Raw genomic sequence first — 19,779 nt, 5'->3', positions numbered from 1 at the left:
CTTAGCGGTCAGCACCCTGAAAGTACACGTTTCAGCCCTGGCAGCATTATTCAACTATGACCTGGCAAGCGATAGATGGGTCGCCAGATTTATCTGGGCCTGTACTAGAGCTGACTCTGTCCCATCGCCTAAACCTCCTCTCTGGGATCTAAATTTAGTCCTATCATCCCTAACGGAAAGTCCATTTGAACCAATAGACGCAACATCAGACAAAGTGTTAACCTTAAAAACAGCCTTATTAGTGGCACTCACATCGGCACGTAGGGTTGGGGACTTACACGCACTATCAGCAGACCCGCCATACACTCAGGTTATGGACGATAGAGTCCTGTTAAGATTAGATCCAGCATACCTCCCTAAGGTAGTGTCGAAATTCCACAGAGCTCAGGAAATAATCTTGCCATCCTTCTGTCCTAACCCTGATAACAAAAAGGAAGAGAGGTTACATTGTCTAGACGTTAGGAGATGTATCCTACAGTATTTAGAGGTGACAAAACCATGGAGGAAACAGAGGGCCTTGTTTATCTCATACCAGGGGGCAAGGAAAGGCCTTAAAGCCTCTAAGCAAACTATAGCTAGATGGGTGAGAGAGGCCATCATACTAGCATATAGTAGTGCAGGCAGGGCTGTTCCAGAGGGCCTTAAATCCCACTCCACGAGAGCCATGGCAACATCCTGGGCGGAGAGAGCGGACGCCTCCATCGACCAAATATGTAAGGCGGCCACTTGGTCCTCTCCATCTACCATTTTCAGACATTACAGATTAGACCTATCTGCTACCTCTGATCTCACATTTGGGAGAAGAGTGTTGCAGGCAGTGATCCCCCCCCTAAAAGAGAATACAAATCTCTGTAACTCTCTCGTGGTGCCGTCATGTACCATGGGAAAACACGGGTATTACATACCTGGTAATGTGTTTTTCCAGGGGACATGACGGCACCCTTATATTCCCGCCCTATTTGATCACGTCATTAGCTGGGTGTTTTTTGTTAGTATTATACACTCCCTTGGTGTGGGAAATTTAGCAGTGTAAAATAGGTATTATTTATGTGTGCACTAACTGGCGGAGTTCCTCTTGTGCTCTGTAAAACAACTGATGCGGAGAGAGGAGCCGCCCCCTTTTATCTTGAAGGTTTCCTGTCCTCGTAGGGCGGATCCCCTCTCTCGTGGTGCCGTCATGTCCCCTGGAAAAACACATTACCAGGTATGTAATACCCGTGTTTTTGAAGCACAATTATGGATGCATTAGGGCAGAACAGTGGCTCAGTGGTTAGCACTGTTGACTTGCAGTACTGGGGTCCAGGTTTCAAGGACAACATCTGCATCAAGCTTTTATGTTCACCCAGTGTTTGCGTGGTTTTGTGTGGGGACACGTAATCACTCGGCCGCAGGAGCTGCTGGAAGCCGGAACAAAATGCTGCGGGGGAGCACAGGGAAGGTAAGTAGGAGGGTTTTTTTTTATATGCTTTTCTCATTGGGGGGTCATGCATACAAGGATAGGGATGAGGAGCCATGCAGACAAGGACAGAGATAAGGGCAGTGCTCACAAGGATAAGGATGAGGAGCCCGTGCATACCAGGACAGGGATGAATAGCCCATGCATACAAGGACGGGGATGAGGAGGCCGTGCATACCTGGATGGGGATGCAGGGACAATGCATACCTGGCTGTATATACTTTTTCCCAGTTTTTCGTGGCAAAATTAGGTGCCTCGGCTTATACTCGGGTCGACTTATACACGAGTATATACGGTAATTTTTTTGCATTTTATTGCATAAAATAAGTATTTGATAGAATAGAAAAACAGAGCTTAATATTTTGGTACATAAACCTTTGTTTGCAATAACAGAGGTCAGATGTTTCCTGTAGTTCTTGACCAAGTTTACACACACTGCAGCAGGGATTTTGGCCCACTCCTCCATATAGATCTTCTCCAGATCTTTCAGGTTTCGGGGCTGTCGCTGGGCAACATTGAGTTTCAGCTCCGTCCAAAAATTTTCCATTGGGTTCAGGTCTGGAGACTGGCTAGGCCACTCCAGGACCTTGAAATGTTTCTTACGGAGCCACTCCTTAGTTGCCCTGTGTTTTTAGGGTCATTGTCATGCTGGAAGACACAGCCATGACCCATTTTCAATGCTCTAAGGGAAGGTGGCTATTGGCCAAAATTTTGCGATACATGACCCCCCCCCCCCCATCCATCTTTCTTTCAATACCGTGCTGTAGTCCTGTCCTCTTTGCAGAAAAGCACCCCAAAAGTTTGATGGTTCTCCCACCATGCTTCATGGTTGGGGCGATGTTCTTGGGGTTGTACTTCTTTATCCTCACACGGCAAGAGGAGTTAGTACCAAAAAGTTCTATTTTGGTTTCATCTGATCACATACTGTAACTCCCATCCCTCATCATTCAGATGGTCATTGCAAACTTCAAACGGGCCTGGACATGCTCTGGTGTGAGCAGGAGGACCTTATTTGCCCTGCAGGATTTTAATACGTGACAAGGTAGTGTGTTACTAACGGTAATGTTTGAGACACTGGTCCCAGCGCTCTTCAGGACATTCACCATGTCCTCCTGTGTAGTTCTGGGCTGATTTCTGACCTTCCTCAGAAACATCCTTTCCCCATGAGGTGAGATACTGCATGGAGCCCCTCACCGAAGAAGATTGACAGTCATCTTGTGTTTCTTCCATTTTCTAATAATTGTGCCAACAGTTGTTGCCTTCTCACCAAGCTACTGGCCTCTTGCCCTGTAGCCTATCCCAGCCTTGTGCAGGTCTACAATTTTGTCCCTCGTTTTCTTAGACAGCTCTTTGGTCTTGGCCATGGTGTAGAGGTTGGAGTGTGATTATGTGTGGACTGGTGTCTTTTATACAGGTAACTATTACAAACAGGTGCAATTAATACAAGTAATGAGTGCAGAGTAGGAGGGCTTCTTAAAGAAAAACTAACGGGTCTGTGAGAGACAGAATTCTTGATGGATGGTAGGTGATCAAATACTTAATTACATTACATTTTATTGCATGAAATGTTTAAAAATCATACAATGTAATTTTCGTTTTTTTTATGTTTAGATTCTGTCTCTCACAGTTGCAGTGTACCTAGGATAAAAATTACAGACCTCTCCATTCTTTGTAGGTGTGAACACTTTCCTCATAAGACAGGGTTTGCAGACCGGTCACCATTCTGGTCGCTCTTTTCTGAACTTGCTCCACTTTTAAAATGTGGCACCCATAACTGGACACCGTATTCCAGATCAGGTCTGACCAAAGAGGAGTAGATCAAAGACAGTCTCAAGTTGCCTGTGAGTACTGTGACAGTTAAAAGACTCCTGGGTGATGCTAATCTTTTGGCAAGAAGTCCCCGCAAAGTCCCACTGTTAATAAAAAGACATGTACTGAAGCGGATACATTTTTGCCAAAGAACACGTCAACTGGCCGAAATAGAAATGGAGAAACATTTTGTGGACCGATGAAAGTAAAATTGTTCTTTTTGGGTCTAAGGGCTGCAGACCGTTCATCAGATGATCCCCAAACTCTGCGTTCAAGCCACAGGACACTCTGAAGACAGTGAAGAATGGTGGTGCAAGCATCATGATATGGGCATGTTTCTCTTACTGTGGTAGCGGACCTATTTACCGCATACCAGGGATCATGGACCAGTTTGCATATGCTGTAATACTTGAAGAGGTCATGTTGCCTAACGCTGAAGAGGATATGCCCTTGAAATGGGTGTTTCAAGAAGACATGAACCCTAAACACACCAGAAAACCAGCAAAATCTTGGTTCCAGTCCAACAAAATTGAGGTTTTGGAGTGACCAACCCAATCCCCGACCTTAATCTGATAGAATGCTCTTTCTCAGGTAAAGCCAACAAATGTCAAAAAATTGTGGGATGTTTCCAAGCATGCTGGGCTGGAATAACAGGTGACTCTATGCAACATAGATGTGAAGCTGTCATTGTAGTGTCCAGAGGCTGGAGGCGCTACCAGGAGACAGGCCAGTACACAAGGAGAAGGCCGTAGGAGGGCAACAACCCAGCAGCAGGCCCGCTACCTCCACCTTTGTGCAAGGAGAAACAGGAGGAGCACTGCCAGAGCACAAACAGTTAGGATATGTGTACACAGTGCGGATCCTTCCGCGGATTTTACTAAATCCGCAGGTCAAATGATCTGCATTTTTCCTGCGGATTTGTTACTTTTTTTTGCGGTTTTACTGCGGTTTTTGTGTGGTTTTCCACTGCGGTTTTCCACCTGTGGATTTGGAGAATGGAGCAGGTGGAAAACTGCAGCAAAACCGCACAAAAGAAGTCACTGCTGCTTTTTTTTTTCCGCACAAAAACTGCGCCGGAAAAACGCAGCATGTGCACAGCGGTTTTCTTTTTTTTTTTTTAAACATATGCTTTAATGGTACTGTACATCACCTGCAGTTCTGCCGCAGATCCGCAGCAGAATGCGCAGCGTGTGCACAGGGCCTTAGAAACCGACTCCATGAGAATGGTCTGAGGGCCCGGCATCCACAGATGGGGGGTTGTGCTCACAGCCCAACATCATGCAGTGTATATATTTCTCCATGTTTTGAATTTAGAAAGCAGTGTACAATGTTCCCAATGCATGGAAATAAAAACTGGTATAAAGATTTTGTGAATAACTCATGTTTTTGAACACCCTGCTATTATTTTCACTACTGTACATGCATTAGGCCAAATCAGATTAGTGACACCCTGTGCTTGTTGTTTCCTCTGAATCTAAAATATAAAGTAATTGGGTAAAACTAATCACTTAATCTGGGCAAATTCTTAGACCCAGACACTGTGTTATGTAACTTACCATTAGTCGAGTCTGAAGAGAGCACCATGACCCGATATAAAGGGCCTCAATCAAAAATCACTGTGGAAATTGCCGAGGTTTATTAGATGGGCTCGTTAATTCTGGGCTCTTGGAATCTTGCATTATAGATTTAGTTGTTGCAAACTCACCATCTATATGCAAGATACCAAGAACCCATAATTAACAAGCCAATCTAATAAACCTCGGCAATTTCCACATTGATTTTTGATTCATGCTCTTTACCTCGGGTCATGGCGCTCTCTTCAGATTCGGCTCATGGAGGCTGTTTTACAACTTACTAAGACTTTGCCGAGATTACGTGATGACTGCTACCTACTAATTATTGTATATTTTAGATACAGACGAGATAAGCCCAGGGTGTGACCAGCTTCTTTGGCATCTTCTTGATCCCTGATTTATTCCTGTAATTCTCTACTGTGTGGATGCAGACTAGAGTGAGAGCGTGAACTCCTAGTTATCGTGGCAGCGAGTCAGATGCTGCTGATTAGTAATATCTGAGGCCAGTAATCGGCCACACACCACATCCTATGAAACGCCCAATTCCCATGATATATTAATATAACCTTATATATGCATCTTGTGAGATTGCGTGTTAAAGAGTAGTGATGAGACAATGTGCTCGGGTGCTAACTAGTGTCATGGGCATGCTTGATTAATATGTTCAAGACCCCGTGGTTGCATGTCTCATGGCTGTTACACAGCTGCAACACATGCAGGAGTGGCCTAACAAACCAACAATCCCTGCATGTGTTGTGGCTGTCTTAACAGCCGGCGAGACATGCAGCCACGGGGTCTCTAACATATTATTTGAGCACGCCGAAGACACATGGTTAGGGTCCCATTTAAAATTTAAAAACCATATGCTTCCCAACTTGCACCATTCCAGTGATGTCGGCGCTGTGTCTGCCATCACTCACTGTTTTGACTTAAAGGGGTTATCCGGTAAAAACAAATAAGTCTGCAGACACTTCGTGTGACTGCAGACTTATGATTCCCCCCCCCGTGCACACACTGTGTGCTGCGGGGATTCGCTGGTTTCAGACCAGAGACAGGGGGGTGTGTATGAGTTATACATAACCCCGGCCAGTGGCGGGCCGCGTCCACTGGCCTGAAGTATGAAAACGGCGAATCCCCCACACTGCGCGCTGGGAGGACTCATGTCTGCAGTCACAAAGAGTGACTGCAGATTTTCTGTTTTGAGGAGACAGCCCCTTTAAGTCAGTCCAGAACTGTGTTATCCAAGGAAAGTGAGAGTGCTGCAGCCCATTGGGGCCATTAATTGGCTGCAGGGCTCACGTGACATAATGTTACGCTAGTGCCAGCAGAAAGCACATCTCTGGAATGGTGCTGAACAAAGTGTTTACCTAGGGCTTTGTTGCATTTGAAGAGGAGTTGTCCAATTAGTAGCATGAAATGGCCTGTAAGTGACAAGTTTAGTTCTGTTAATAAAAAATGTCACCATGCTTTCCACAGACCTAATTGGCAAACATGCTATTTATGGAAAACTATATCGGCTCGTTGTTCAGTTGACTTGGCCTCACCCTTTTCTTTATGAATCTGCACAAAACCATTCCTACAAAGTGGTGTTTTGGATAAGACAATATAACCAATCCACTTAGGTGATGGCTTCTAGATCGTTGAGGTTCCAACCGCTGAGATCCACACCGATCACCGGAACAGGGCACTACTGCTCAGTATCCGTGGAGTGGCAGTGCGCTTGCTCGACCTCTCCCTCCATTTATTTTCCATAGGAGTACAGGAGATGGCCAAGTGTAGTGTTCAGCTTTCTCTTGTTTTCCCAAGAGATTGTGGGGGTCGCAGCAGTTGAACCTCCACGATGTGGAAGTTATAACCTATTCTGTGGATCGTTGACAACTTCTTAGAAACTAAATTCCTCTTTAGCCCCATCCTAACATAGGGCATATGGGTACGTCGGATATAGGGTGCAGGTGTATGGAGCGGCCTAAGGAGCTAAGCCTGTGTTAAAAGACTTGCACAAAGTTCTGCTGTTTAACTCCTTAACTTCTTGCCATGGTGAACCCTTTACAGGGAAGCTGAGGGGCTCCCAAAATGGCATGCATCCAGATGGACACATCTTAAAGACTGCTGTCAGCAACTGCTCTGCGTGCCTTAAACTTAAAGGCTGCTGTCAGAGACTGCTCTGCACGCCTTAAAGGCTGCTGTCAGAGACTGCTCTGCACGCCTTAAAGGCTGCTGTCAGAGACTGCTCTGCACGCCTTAAAGGCTGCTGTCAGAGACTGCTCTGCACGCCTTAAAGGCTGCTGTCAGAGACTGCTCTGCACGCCTTAAAGGCTGCTGTCAGAGACTGCTCTGCACGCCTTAAAGGCTGCTGTCAGAGACTCCTCTGCACGCCTTAAAGGCCGCTGTCAGAGACTCCTCTGCACGCCTTAAAGGCCGCTGTCAGAGACTGCTCTGCACGCCTTAAAGGCCGCTGTCAGAGACTGCTCTGCACGCCTTAAAGGCTGCTGTCAGAGACTGCTCTGCACGCCTTAAAGGCTGCTGTCAGAGACTGCTCTGCACGCCTTAAAGGCCGCTGTCAGAGACTCCTCTGCACGCCTTAAAGGCCGCTGTCAGAGACTCCTCTGCACGCCTTAAAGGCCGCTGTCAGAGACTGCTCTGCACGCCTTAAAGGCCGCTGTCAGAGACTGCTCTGCACGCCTTAAAGGCCGCTGTCAGAGACTGCTCTGCACGCCTTAAAGGCTGCTGTCAGAGACTGGCAAACCTTAAAAGCTGCAGTCAATCTGGGCGCATGCCATTTTGGGCGCTCCGTGGCAGCTGGGGGTCTGTTGAAGGCCTAATGTCTGCCATGTTGATCCTCCTGTTAAGCCCAGCCCCCATAGGAAACCATCAGTTCCCTCCTTACTACAGCACTGTAGTATTGCAGAATATAGAACAAGCATTTAAAGAGATGGGAACGAATATGCAAGAACTGAAAACTGCCAGCCATGATGGGGTTAAAGGGAATCTGTCACCTATTTTTTTTCCAGTATCAGCTGCCAACACCGCCATCAGGGGTTTATCTACAGCATTCTGTAATGCTGTAGATAAGCCCCCAATGTAAACTGAAAGAGAAGAAAAACAAGTTATATTATACTCACCCAGGGGCGGTCGGGTCCGGTTTTGGTCCGATGGGTGTTGTGGTCCGGCGCCTCCCATCTTCTAGCTATGATGTCCTCTTCTTTGCTTCCCGTCGCGGCTCCTGTGCAGACGTACTGCTCTGCGCAGGAGCCGGACCTCCTGCGGCTCCTGCTCCGGCTCCTGCGCAGAGCAGTACGTCTGCACAGGAGCCGCGACGGGAAGCAAAGAAGAGGACGTCATTGTTAGAAGATGGGAGGCGCCGGACCGGACTGCGACACCCTCTGGACCTGGACCACCCCTGGGTAAGTATAATATAACTTGTTTTTCTTCTCTTTCAGGTTACATTGGGGGCTTATCTACAGCATTACAGAATGCTGTAGATAAGCCCCTGATGGCGGTGTTGGCAGCTGATAGTCGAAAAAATAGGAGACAGATTCCCTTTAAGGGGGAGCCGTTTTACTTGGGACCAAAGAGAAGAGAGGGGCAGGGGCGTAAGAAGGTTTCTTGTAATCTAGGTGGTGGTGAGGCTCTTCTAGAAGTCGTATACCTGTTAGACTGGATCAGGGGTTAGCAACCACGGGACTTCAGCTGTTGTGAAACTACAACTCCCAGCATTCCCTAGACTAGATTTTAAGGTATTCATGAGATCCACAGTGCTCTATTCCAGCGGTTGTATGGGTAGGTGTCTGGTGTAGACCAAAATGTGACGAAACTCCATCGTGAGATCCGTTTGCAACACATTTTCTATGTGGACCCATGAATGCACCTACTGTATAAAAAAGTCAGTACTGGGCTACTGCTTTAAGAAATGCTCTAAGGCTCTGTTCACACGTTGTGTTTTTTTTCTGCAGTTTTTTTTTCTGCAGGTAAAACCTGTTCTCTTGGCAGTAGAAGCTGTTTACAGAAAACAGATTTTGCTGAGTATTTTCTTCTCTTGTGCATATTGATAAAGTTCAGTGCCCCCCCAAAAACACATGATGCAGCGGCCTTAGGATTTTGCACTTACCCATCCTATGGGTGAAAAAACGCAGCAAAAACGCTGAAAGGAGTGACATGCTGCAGTTTGCAAATCGGTCAGGAAAAAATAACCCAATGCATGTGCATGAGATTTCTGGAAACTCATAGACTTTGCTGACACTGTAAAACGCTGCTTAAAATTGTCATTAAAAAAATGCAGCAAAAATGCAACATGTGAGCGTACCCTAAGGTTTAAATTGGCCATTCAGGAATTCAGGAAGATCTGGGAGTCGTTTCTGTGTTTTCTGCCTTCCTCTGACTGGTATACCCATTCATTCCAGGTGTAAGGCAGAGCGAGGGTCTCCTGCAGCTGCGGCGTCCATCCTCCAGCTGCAGCCTGTAACCTTATATCCTCTGCGCCTTGTAACAGTATATATCTTGTAGACTCTACAGGAATGAGAAGGTGCAGGCAGCGCCGCCATCCATCATACCCACAGAGCGAAGCCATGACAAATACAATAATGAGAGCAGCAACGTTTAGCACACAGGCAGAGATTGGGATGCGAGCCAGGAGGACCATCTCCTCCGGTGCAGCGAGCTCACGTTGGCTGGTGGCTTCCTTCTGTGAGATGACTTTTTTTTCCCCAAGTGATTATTATATATGATGGTAGGCGACCGGTGTAGGAGGCAGAGTATATCTACGGGAAGCAAATCAGGAGAGCGGAGTTCTTCATGGAGATAATAAACTTGTGTGAAGCGCGGAGACTTCGCTGTGATTCATGTGTCCCATCTCGCGTTCTTCTAGAGTTTCGCTTTTTTTTTTTTTTTTTAAAAGAATAAACTTATTGTTTTACTATGGCGGTTTCTGTGGAAACTAAGCTAAAATGTCCTAGCACGTAGTGGACTGTTCCTGATATTAAAAGTTATCGCCTTTTCCCGGGATTTCGGATAACTTACTGGACGGTTTTGGGTCTGACCTGTGAGACCTTCACAGATACCAAGAATGGGGCTTCAATATGCCCCATCACAATGGAATGGTGAGAATAAACCTTTAACCCCGTCACGTACCCTGATTTTCCATAGCTGAGCCTTTTTCATATTGGGCAGATTCTGGCTGTTGTACACAGCCGGCATCTGCCTGCAACGGCAGTGACCATAGCTTGGTCCGATAACTGATTTATAACCATTTAAATGCCACCACTGACATCATAGGAAAAAAGCCAGCCGTATTTACCATCATCAGTGTCCTTATTTCATGAGTTAGTAGGTGTGCGAGCGGAGTGGTCGTTCATCAGTACGGGGCACCTGTGCTGCTTCCTTCTTTATCGTGGGGGTCTGCTGCATCAGGTAGTACATTTGTTTTCAGATCTGTGTTCTTATATACGGCTGCCTTTTTTCTGTGATGTTTTTTGAATGTTATGTCCTTTTTGGCGAGTTGCTTATCAATGACTGACAGCGACATTTCCGGTAAATAACCTTGTTGTAGGTGCACTCAAGCGCCAGCTCCCATCTCACCCCCACAGTGGAACTTGATTGCAGGGCTCCAAAGGGCACAGGGGTCTGCTTATTGCTGAAATGTTGGTCAGTAGGTGGGCTTCTCTGTTAACTGCAGTATATAGTATACGCGATCAAACGATCGCAGCTTCAAGTCCCCTAAGGGGACTAAAATATAAAATTAACAAATACTAAAAAATAAAAACCCACAGCATTAAATTGCCCTCTTTTCTCAATTCAAAAATCAGAAAAGTATAAAATAGACAAAACCTGTTTCGTATTGACATGTCTGTCAGTGCCTGATTCATCAAAAACAAAATGCGACACATGCAATAAAAAGCGATCAAAACATTTTATGTCCCCCAAATTATTATGAATAAATATGCCAAGATCACCACGGAAAAAACAAGTCCTCACAGAGTTTCATGAGCAGAAAAAAATTAAAGGTACAGGTCTCAGAAAATGGTGACACAAATCTAATTTTTATTATTTTTACAAAGTTCTGAGCTTTTTTAGCTACTAAACTCATTCCACAAAAAAACAAACCACATACAGATATATTACTAGAAAAATAAAAAAAGTTATGGCTCATCGAAGAGGGGGAGGAAAAAATCTAGACTCATAAGCGGAAAAAAAATATCCAGTTATGAAGGGGTTAAAGGGAGTTATCTGAAAGTGAACTATTTAAATCAAGTTTGATTATAATTTATTTATATTTCTGCTGTTTTTTTATTTTCCATATCACTATTACGGTACCTATAATACTTCCTAAAATCTTGCGGTTTCCACACAGGCCACTGAGCCTCATAATAGACTGATACTTCCTGGTCACTTCTTCTCCGTCATCTCATTATCTTCACAGTGAGGATTACAATATTGGGCAACACCTATGTATAGAAACCACAGGATACACCAATCGCAATAGGCGATGGTCATGGTCACAGCTCACCTTCTCCTCCTCCAAATGACAGAAAAAACTGACGGCACATCTAGAACTAGTCTGAATAGGTGCATACCAAAAAAACAACTTGCATATCAAATAAGGAAATGGATGCACTCAATTGCCTCAATGCATATCAAGTATGAAATATGTGAAATACGAATAGCATAATGGCTTTTGTAATCTAGAAAAAACATATGAGATACTTAGCACAAAATGACTGAGCACTCCGCCCTTCATCAGGCTGTGATTTTAATTACATCCAATCACATTTTGGTTCCTATCTTCCTATAAATATAGGCTTTACCATGTTATTAGCCAGCAGTTCACACTAGGCAGTTACCGTTCAATGAGATCACCTTGACGTTGGTGAATGGGCTCACATCTTTTGGCCAAATTTTGTGCTAAGCATCTCATGTGATTTTTCTAGATTACAAAAGTCATTATGCTATTCACATTTCACATATTTCATATTTGATATGCCTTAATGCAATTGAGTGCAACCTTCTCCTCCTCCATACACAATGACTTCTGCTTGGAGCACAAACGTCAGTGAACATCTTCAGTCTAGTGTTGGTCCTATTGTCCATGTTGTTTAATATAAAACATATCCATGAATGCTTTTAGTGTTAACAGCTCTGGCAGGATGGCTACTTCCATAATCCTATACCAAATATATAATAAAAAATCTGAAATGAGAGAAAATGAAGAAAAAACTGGTCGCAAAAATAAAAGTTTCAATATTGGCAAAGCAGCACTTCCAGGCCATTCACTATTAAAGGAACTGGAAAACCTTTTTCTTCAAGAGAGGCAAGGCAATGTTTTAGTTCCCTGCAGGGTAGGTGGTCAGGATCTCTGCCATTTCGGTCGATACCGAGAGAGTAGATGTGCTAAGGTATTTCCTCCATTTACAGAGGTTATCTGACCTGGCCAATAGAGGTGGCCCAAAACGTGGGAACCTTCTCTATGCCATTCATATGTTAAAAGAGCAAAAGGGAAGAAGAGAGGAGACTGTTCCTATTCCCATACAAATATCCCAGCTGGAGAAATGCAAATATGTGGGTCAGCCACAGTTCATCTTGCAAGATTGCCAACTTGCCTATCTTTTCTCTCTTGCCCTACACCGTCCTTGTCACCTTAAGCAGGAAATCTGTAGCTCATTTTGTGCCATTTATCGGCTCTTGGTAGGAAGAGTTGTAAAGATGTAGGACTTTCTGAATGAAACCTAGACTTACCTGTCTTGACTGTAGTCAGAAGGCCGTTTTGGTGAAGACCCTTTTGCCACGGTGAAGGCCGTTTTGTCACAATGAAGGGTATTTGACACGGTGAAGGCTGTTTGCCACAGTAAAGGCCATTTTTCCACGATGAAGGCCTTTTGTTGCGGTGAAGGCTGTTTGCCACAGTGAAGGCTATTTTTCCACGACGAAGGCTATTTGCCACGGTGAAGGCCGTTTTGTCACGACGAAGGCCATTTGTTGCGGTGAAGGCTATTTGCCATGGTGAAGGCTGTTTGTCACAATGAAGGCCGTTTTTCCATGATTAAGGCCGCTTTGCCACGATGAAGGCCACCCTTCCGCTAAACATTTTACACGGTTAATATACAGTCAGATTCCCATTCCGCATAGGTTATACTCCTGATCAAATACGATTTCATTTCACATCACAAGCCTAGTTGGTAAAAGTCTGAATCCTACACCCGGTATCAAAGCAAGGTTTAGATTGTGTCACATCGCAGAGGGTTGTTTCAGGATATAAATATATATTTCCTCCATTTCTCCCCAAGAGATATTAATGCAAAAATGTTACATTAAGATGATCTTTGTGTAAAAGCTTAAGTCGTATCTCAGCTTTCTACATTCCTGTTTAAGTCCATAAATATTGCAGGCGGTGATTTACTAGCCAAGACGAGAGAGCAGCCCCCAATGGAAGTAGGCTTTTTACACACACACACATCCATTCACGCTCGCAGCCCTCATCCTATTCCCTCATTAATTCATTTTCTCAACAGTTAAGAATTTGGTTCTACAACAAAGCTAAAAGCTTTTTTGGCATCGGAGGGCTGTGTACTGTCCAGTAATCATGTAGAAGTGACATATTTACAACGTTGAATAAATCTCCTCGGTTTGTCTTTTTTTGTTCCATTAAGTTGAATGAACGGATTGAATATATACGCTCTGTATTTCAAGGGTTTCTTGCCAACCGGGAACATCAAAGCAAATCACTTATTTCAAATCTGAAATATTACAAATGGGAATGAACTGGTTCCATTTTGACGTGTCACAGACGAATAATAATGGATCTCAATATACATTTATAATCCAGAAAATCGGAGCCAAGCAAAATACGAAATTGGTGCATTGTATGGGACAGTGTAAATTCTGCTCGCTCTCCTCACAATCATAAGTGCCCGACCGGTTTCTCCATATGGTATTGTCCACACTGGTATTAGTCCAGCCAGAGAAGTACAGAAAGATAGGTAGGGGGATGACAACAGCTTTGTCTCTTGTGTGTGAAAAAAATATATAAATCCATTATGGGTTTCCATCAGGTATCTCCTTCTGCCCTCCATTAGAATTAGGCGTTAACATCTACTGTATGTATCTAACCCTCACCACATACCTATAGAAGGGGCTGAGTAGTATGAAGGACTAGGTACACCTTGCGTAGAATGTAAAGGTAGATTTTATTGTGATAACAATCTATAAATAATCATATGACATTTTGGTCTTATGAAATCAGACCTTCATCAGGAATCGATTACTGTAGTAAAATGAGGTAGAAAAGGCAGCGCTGGCAGTATAGCGTGTCCATGCTTTGTATAGCAGGGGCTAAGGGGTAAGGTTTCTCCTTGTGGAGAGTGACAAGCCAGGTCTGGCATGCTAGTATGAGGAGACTTAAATGCCTTGCATACTTCTCTGGGACACTTAACATGCAAATTGTCTCTTCAGAGAGGAAGAGGACTTGAACTCTAGCGCCACCTATTGGAAGTAACAAGCCTACAAGTCAATGTCGACCCTTTAATGAGCCTTTAAATATGACTTCGGATAAAAGCCAAACAAGAATCTCAATTTTCAGACACGGTGTTTTGGGTATTGCCACTTGTCAGTGCAAAGTATGAGATTTAATTTCCCAGAGGAGCATGCAAGGCATTTAAGTCTCCTCATGCTGGCATGCTAGGCCTGGCTTGTCACTCTCCACAAGGAAAAATATTACCCCTTAGATCCCAGTCTTAGCCTCACACCTAGCCAACTTGGATCTTATATTTTATACTTACAAGGAGCGATCCCCCGAAACACCGTGTCTGCAAATTGAGATTCTGGTTTGGCTTGTATCATAAGTCATATGATAAGGCTCATTAAAGGGTCTATATTGACTTGTAGGATTGCTTCTTACAATAAGTGGTGCTATAGAGTTCAAGTCCTCTTCCTCTCTGAAGAGACAGTTTGAATATTTTATAGCAGCCTTGGAGTCATGGACAGTCCCACTATATTGCTTCCTCTTCACAGTATCCCTGGAGAAGAGACCCCCCCCATCCCCCCCCCACTTCCTGTTGGATGTGTCCCCAGACTCGTTCACTTCCTACCCCCCCCATTTAGTCACCACAGAGTTATAGTCCCTCATCCACTGTCTCTGGAGTTCCAACGTCTCCCTCTGTTTAGTGTCCTCAGTGTTCTGTCCCACTCCCCAACTCTCCCATCAGTGTCCCCTGAAGAGTGCCATCTCCCCAGCCCCCTTCCGTTTCCCGGTCACAGTTTCCCCAGAGTGCCCCTTCACTGGTCACAGTATATGCAGATTGCCCCTTGGTTACAATGTTCTCAGAGTGACCACCCCCCCCATCCCGATATCGTATTGAGCAGTTGACCAGCTGGTAAATATTTTTGTCTCTTAACGTCCATGTTTGTCTACATTGGTGAATGTGCAGTCGCTATTTTGGTGCTATTTTAAGAAGCAAAGTATAAAAATAAGAGGCTATATTATTTTGCAGGCTCCTATGACTGTATCTGATGTATACATACACAATGCGTCGGCACACTGGGATTGATGAATACGTGAACTCCACTATAGCTGTAACATTGAAAATGTAAGGTAGTTACCGTGTTTCCCCAAAAATAAGACTGGATCTTATATTATTTTTTTTCTCCTAAACATGGGTTAGGGCTGATTTTCGGGGGATGTCTTTTTCTTTTTCCATGAACTATTCACATTAATTTAAAAAAAAAAAAAAAAAAAAAAAAAAAAAATCAACATTTACTTAAATATAATCATGTCATTACACGATTATATACACCTACACACTACAAATACATGCATGTTACAACAGCGCCTGCGCCCCCTACATGTGTCCTCTTTCTCCCCCTTGCAGGGATGCCGGTGTGTTCACTTACCCTTCCATGCTACCCCGGCTTCTCTCTCCCCATGGCCTGTGGACAGCATGGAGGTCTCCTGGGAGAATGTTTAGGGGGCACGTGCACACGTTCCATGCTTCCTAAAGGGGCCACGCACGCTTATGAAAATGTCCCCAGCCAATGCTGGGTGATATTAGGTATTTAAGGTACCTTCCCCAAAGGGAATGTGTCTTAGCAACGTTAGTGAGTTTCTTGCTACCTAGTTGTAAGTTCCCAATACCAGTTCTCCTCTGTATCTCACCCTGTCCATCCCGTTTACCTGACCCTGTCGGCCCAGTCCGCACCTGATCCTGTCCGCCCTGCTGCACCTATACCCAAACCGGCCCTGCCTGTGCCTAGTCCAAATCCTATCCAGTCTGAGCCTGCACCTGTGATGCCGTACTTGTGGCTGTCCCGTGTTTCTGTGCCTATTCTGATTGTGCCTGATCTCATATCTTTTTACCAGCCACATACATCCTACTAACCAGTTCCTGGCCGGTCCTGCTTTCCTGTCCCCCTGGGGGTCAGCTGCCGCGGCTTCAGGCTCTGTCCTGAAGCAACAACTGGCGTCCACCTGGGTTCAGATCTAACCACACAATCAGGCTCTAGTGTAAAACCAGGTGTTCGCTTAGTTTCACCGCTTCAGGCTCTCCCAGACCATGGCACAGTGGTTCCATAACCTTATGCGTAGCAATGTTTATGCACACATTACACATATGATACATAGCAGCCTGTCTCCTCTTCAGTTTCTCTAGATTCCCAAAGTTAAAGGACCTTTGGTGACTTCATGGTCACATGACTGATGTAACCAAAGGTCTTTAAGCCGTCTTAACCTGGGAATAGAAACGCTGGGGGCCCTGGGCAATAGACCAGTTTGCTTCCCCCAATGCCAGTTTTAACAGTAACTAGGGCTTATTTTTGGAGTAGGGGTCATATTTCAAGTATACTCCAAAAAGCCTGTAAAATCATTCTAGAGCTTATTTTCTGGGAAACACCGTAGTTGGTAGAGGGTTGGGAGGCTGTCCCGATTTGTTTGGTCTACTTTAAAGTGCTTAGGGCCTTAAGACCCTACATTTTATGTTGTAGACCTATATTACATTTGCCAAATTCACCCATGTAATATTTGTGTAATACAGCAGGCGGTGCCAGCACAATGCCCTGACACTTGGCGTATTACGTATTGTACAGTGCCAGCATATAAGAAGCATGAGGCCAAGCTCGCTCGGTAGAGCGATTAAGTGATTGTCCGACATATTGTAATCAGTAATGGGCACCAGATTCTCTTCTTATAAACAGATGAGAATACTGGACTGTAGTTAGGAAATGTGTAGTGAAGTAAAGCACAATGTTAACAAGTTATATATAAGAGAATGGAGCCCTCTAAGCTTGACCTAAATTCTGACAAACCATTTGTTTTTTAGCAGAAAATACCAAAGAACTTGAGACCCGGGCGGCCAGAGATGATTCTTCTATTGTGCTTAGTTGTAGGAAAGCTGATTTGATCCGTGCGTCTGTGACTGATGTACTTTTTTTAAAATTTTATCTAATCTTTACCTTTTTGTTTTGTAGGAAAGAATACGAAGTTACATGAACAGAGTCAAAGAAATAACAGATCGTAAGAAAGCCGCCCGGCTGGACAAGGGAGCGGCACAGCGATTCATCAAGCATGCACTGTGTGATCCCACTGACCAGGAAGACACTCCGGCCAAAAAACAGCCTAAAGCAAAGCAGAAATAAACTTCTTTGAGTTTCACTTTTTTTTTTTCAATTTCTTTTTTTTTTATTGTTCTTTGTCTTAAACATGTATTTTATTAAAGTCTGTGTTAAAAACAAAAAGTCTGATTTTAAGTTTAATTTTTTAAGACTTTATACTGTGCCACAGGGAATTACAGTTCACTCTTTACACTACACTACAGGCTGGATCTCCTGCATCTGTAAAGGATGGGATCCACAAGGCTTACAACATGAGTGAAGTGGAGGTAAAGTGTACGGGATGTGACACACTGCTCAGTCACAGGTCTCTGTGTGTGCCCTTCCTGAATAATGTTGCCTGTTCTTCCGTCTTTCGCGCTGATCTACTGCCTAATTGAGAGAGAGTTCATACTTGGACTTTATTATGTGTCAACTTAGGCAAAGTTACCATATTGGACAAGTACTACATGGCTGTGTGCACACGTTGCTTTTTGTTGCATTTTTTCACGGATTTCCTGGTGCCAGTAAAGTGAGTGATAATCCTAAAGTCTCGTGCACACGTTGCTTATTTGTGACTTGCAGATTTGGTGCAGAATTAAGTTTGCTGCGTGTCAGATGTTTAAGCGTTTTTGCTGCAGATTTCACCCAATCTTTTTTGCTGCACCAGAAAAGGCAAAAACCCTTGTTTTTGCGTCTGCGTTTTTCCTGCGAAGGGCTGCAGAAATGTTGTACGCACCGAATACTTAACGTGTGCACATGGCCTAACGGCTACAGTAGTCCAAGTGGACGACCAAGTGGTTTCTTAGATGTCATAGATCATTTGAAATTTTTAGACTAAAATAGATTGTTAGCTGTTTAAGGGGCATATATATGAAGGACCACGTACTGCCGATCCATAAAAAGGTACAGCAATCGATGGCAGATGCCATGATTGATGGATAATGGGTTGGTGTTCAGAGAGAACGTAGGCCCGATGGCGTACTAGAGTCACAATTCTGGTGCATGAAGAGGAATTCACATCTTCATAAATCAGGAGCGTTGGATGAGTGGCCTGCACCTCTGTGTGCGCCTCAACACAAGTCATACTCCAGGCCATGCTTTGCGGCGTAGCGAACTCCACCGCTCTTCATAAATTTGCTGAACAGCAGCTGCAACACCCCAGCTTCTTCTATTTTGGTGGAGCTGAGAGAAACTGCCATGAAGATGCCAGAAGTCACAAAATTTAGGTGCAGCTCAGGGTTGCCATAAAATTTTCTGTGTTTTTTTTTTTTTTTTTTTTATCAAAGCTTTTAGACCAGAATTCTGGAGTAAAAGCATTGATGAATCGGGCGCATAAACTTCTGGCAAATTGTTCAAATATAAGGACAACTGGGGAATTGCTGATGAAGTGAGGTCATGGGCATCCAACACCCATTTATACGTGTCGGGGGGCAAAAAAAAACCTGTTGTGGAAAAATTTCACAGACCAGCTACTGTAACACAAAAGATGCTACTGGTTGTGTTGTGATTAAAAAAAATAACAACGATCATTTTTGCCAGTTGTCTGATGTCAAAAAGTTAAAGTATTGTCGAATTGTTTTTATGCAATGACTAATAACTCTTATGATTTTACGCCACTCTTGTCACTTTTTGAACTCATGCACAACTAAAAGGTAATTTGGCAGGGAACATAAATTCAGCAGAAAAATCCACATTCTTCTGGTTATATCTCTTCTGTGCTATTGCTTCAGATTTTCTCTACGCGTTTGTAATCCTTAGCGAAGGTCTGAGCATACCCCCAAAACCATTGTCTGGTTAAAGAACAAACAAAGGGACAAAAAATATTGTAAAAAAAACCCCAAATGTATCTTTTCCATCCTTTTTTGATCCAACACAGATATCCGCCATGTGAAAAAATCTGACCGCACTTGGATGCCATCTGAATGCGGTCCGATTTTCAAGGACTATCAGAAACAAGAAGGTACGGAACCTTATTTTTCTTTCTCTCCCCACAAGTGAAAAACTGGCACATGGACCACACCCTGATGAAACTGTGATCAAAATAGGTACGTGAACAATACTGACGTCTGTACGAGAGCTGAGCCTCGTAGGAAATGTTTTGAATTTAGAACTTGTTAAGGCTGATGGTAATAAAGTTGTCCAAAAAGGGTGCAAATACTTTTTCACAGCAGTGCCCTGCGGAGGAGAAAGGCCTGTTGTGTGTGCGGATTACGTAAGAGCCAAGTTTACTCTTTATATGGCTGCCCCTATTGTTCATGAAGGTCAGATGTGAGACGTCTACTTAAGGATGGCAGATGCGTCTCGTATGATGGCAAGAAGCACAGCCTGGATTTTGTGCGGATGAGTAATAATCTTTGCCAATATGGATAC

The 19,779-nt window shown here is 44.1% G+C and overlaps 1 protein-coding gene across 1 annotated transcript in view; it reads left to right on the top strand.

Annotated features, from left to right (window-relative positions):
• The window catches only part of C1D (C1D nuclear receptor corepressor), a 64,856-nt gene extending 47,386 nt beyond the window's left edge, over positions 1-17,470 (top strand). Inside the window, exon 5 of the mRNA XM_073553785.1 lies at positions 17,287-17,470. Within this exon, the coding sequence (XP_073409886.1) occupies positions 17,287-17,454 (168 nt within the window). The 3' untranslated portion in view covers positions 17,455-17,470. The remainder of the gene's footprint in view (positions 1-17,286) is intronic.
• Positions 17,471-19,779: the final 2,309 nt, after the last annotated feature.

This window comes from Dendrobates tinctorius, unplaced genomic scaffold (assembly GCF_039654945.1).
Source record: "Dendrobates tinctorius isolate UK_male_01 unplaced genomic scaffold, ASM3965494v1 ptg000203l, whole genome shotgun sequence".
NCBI lineage: Eukaryota > Metazoa > Chordata > Amphibia > Anura > Dendrobatidae > Dendrobates > Dendrobates tinctorius.
The sequence above is the reverse complement of the archived record's forward strand: the minus strand, read 5'-3'. Positions and strand labels throughout refer to the sequence as shown.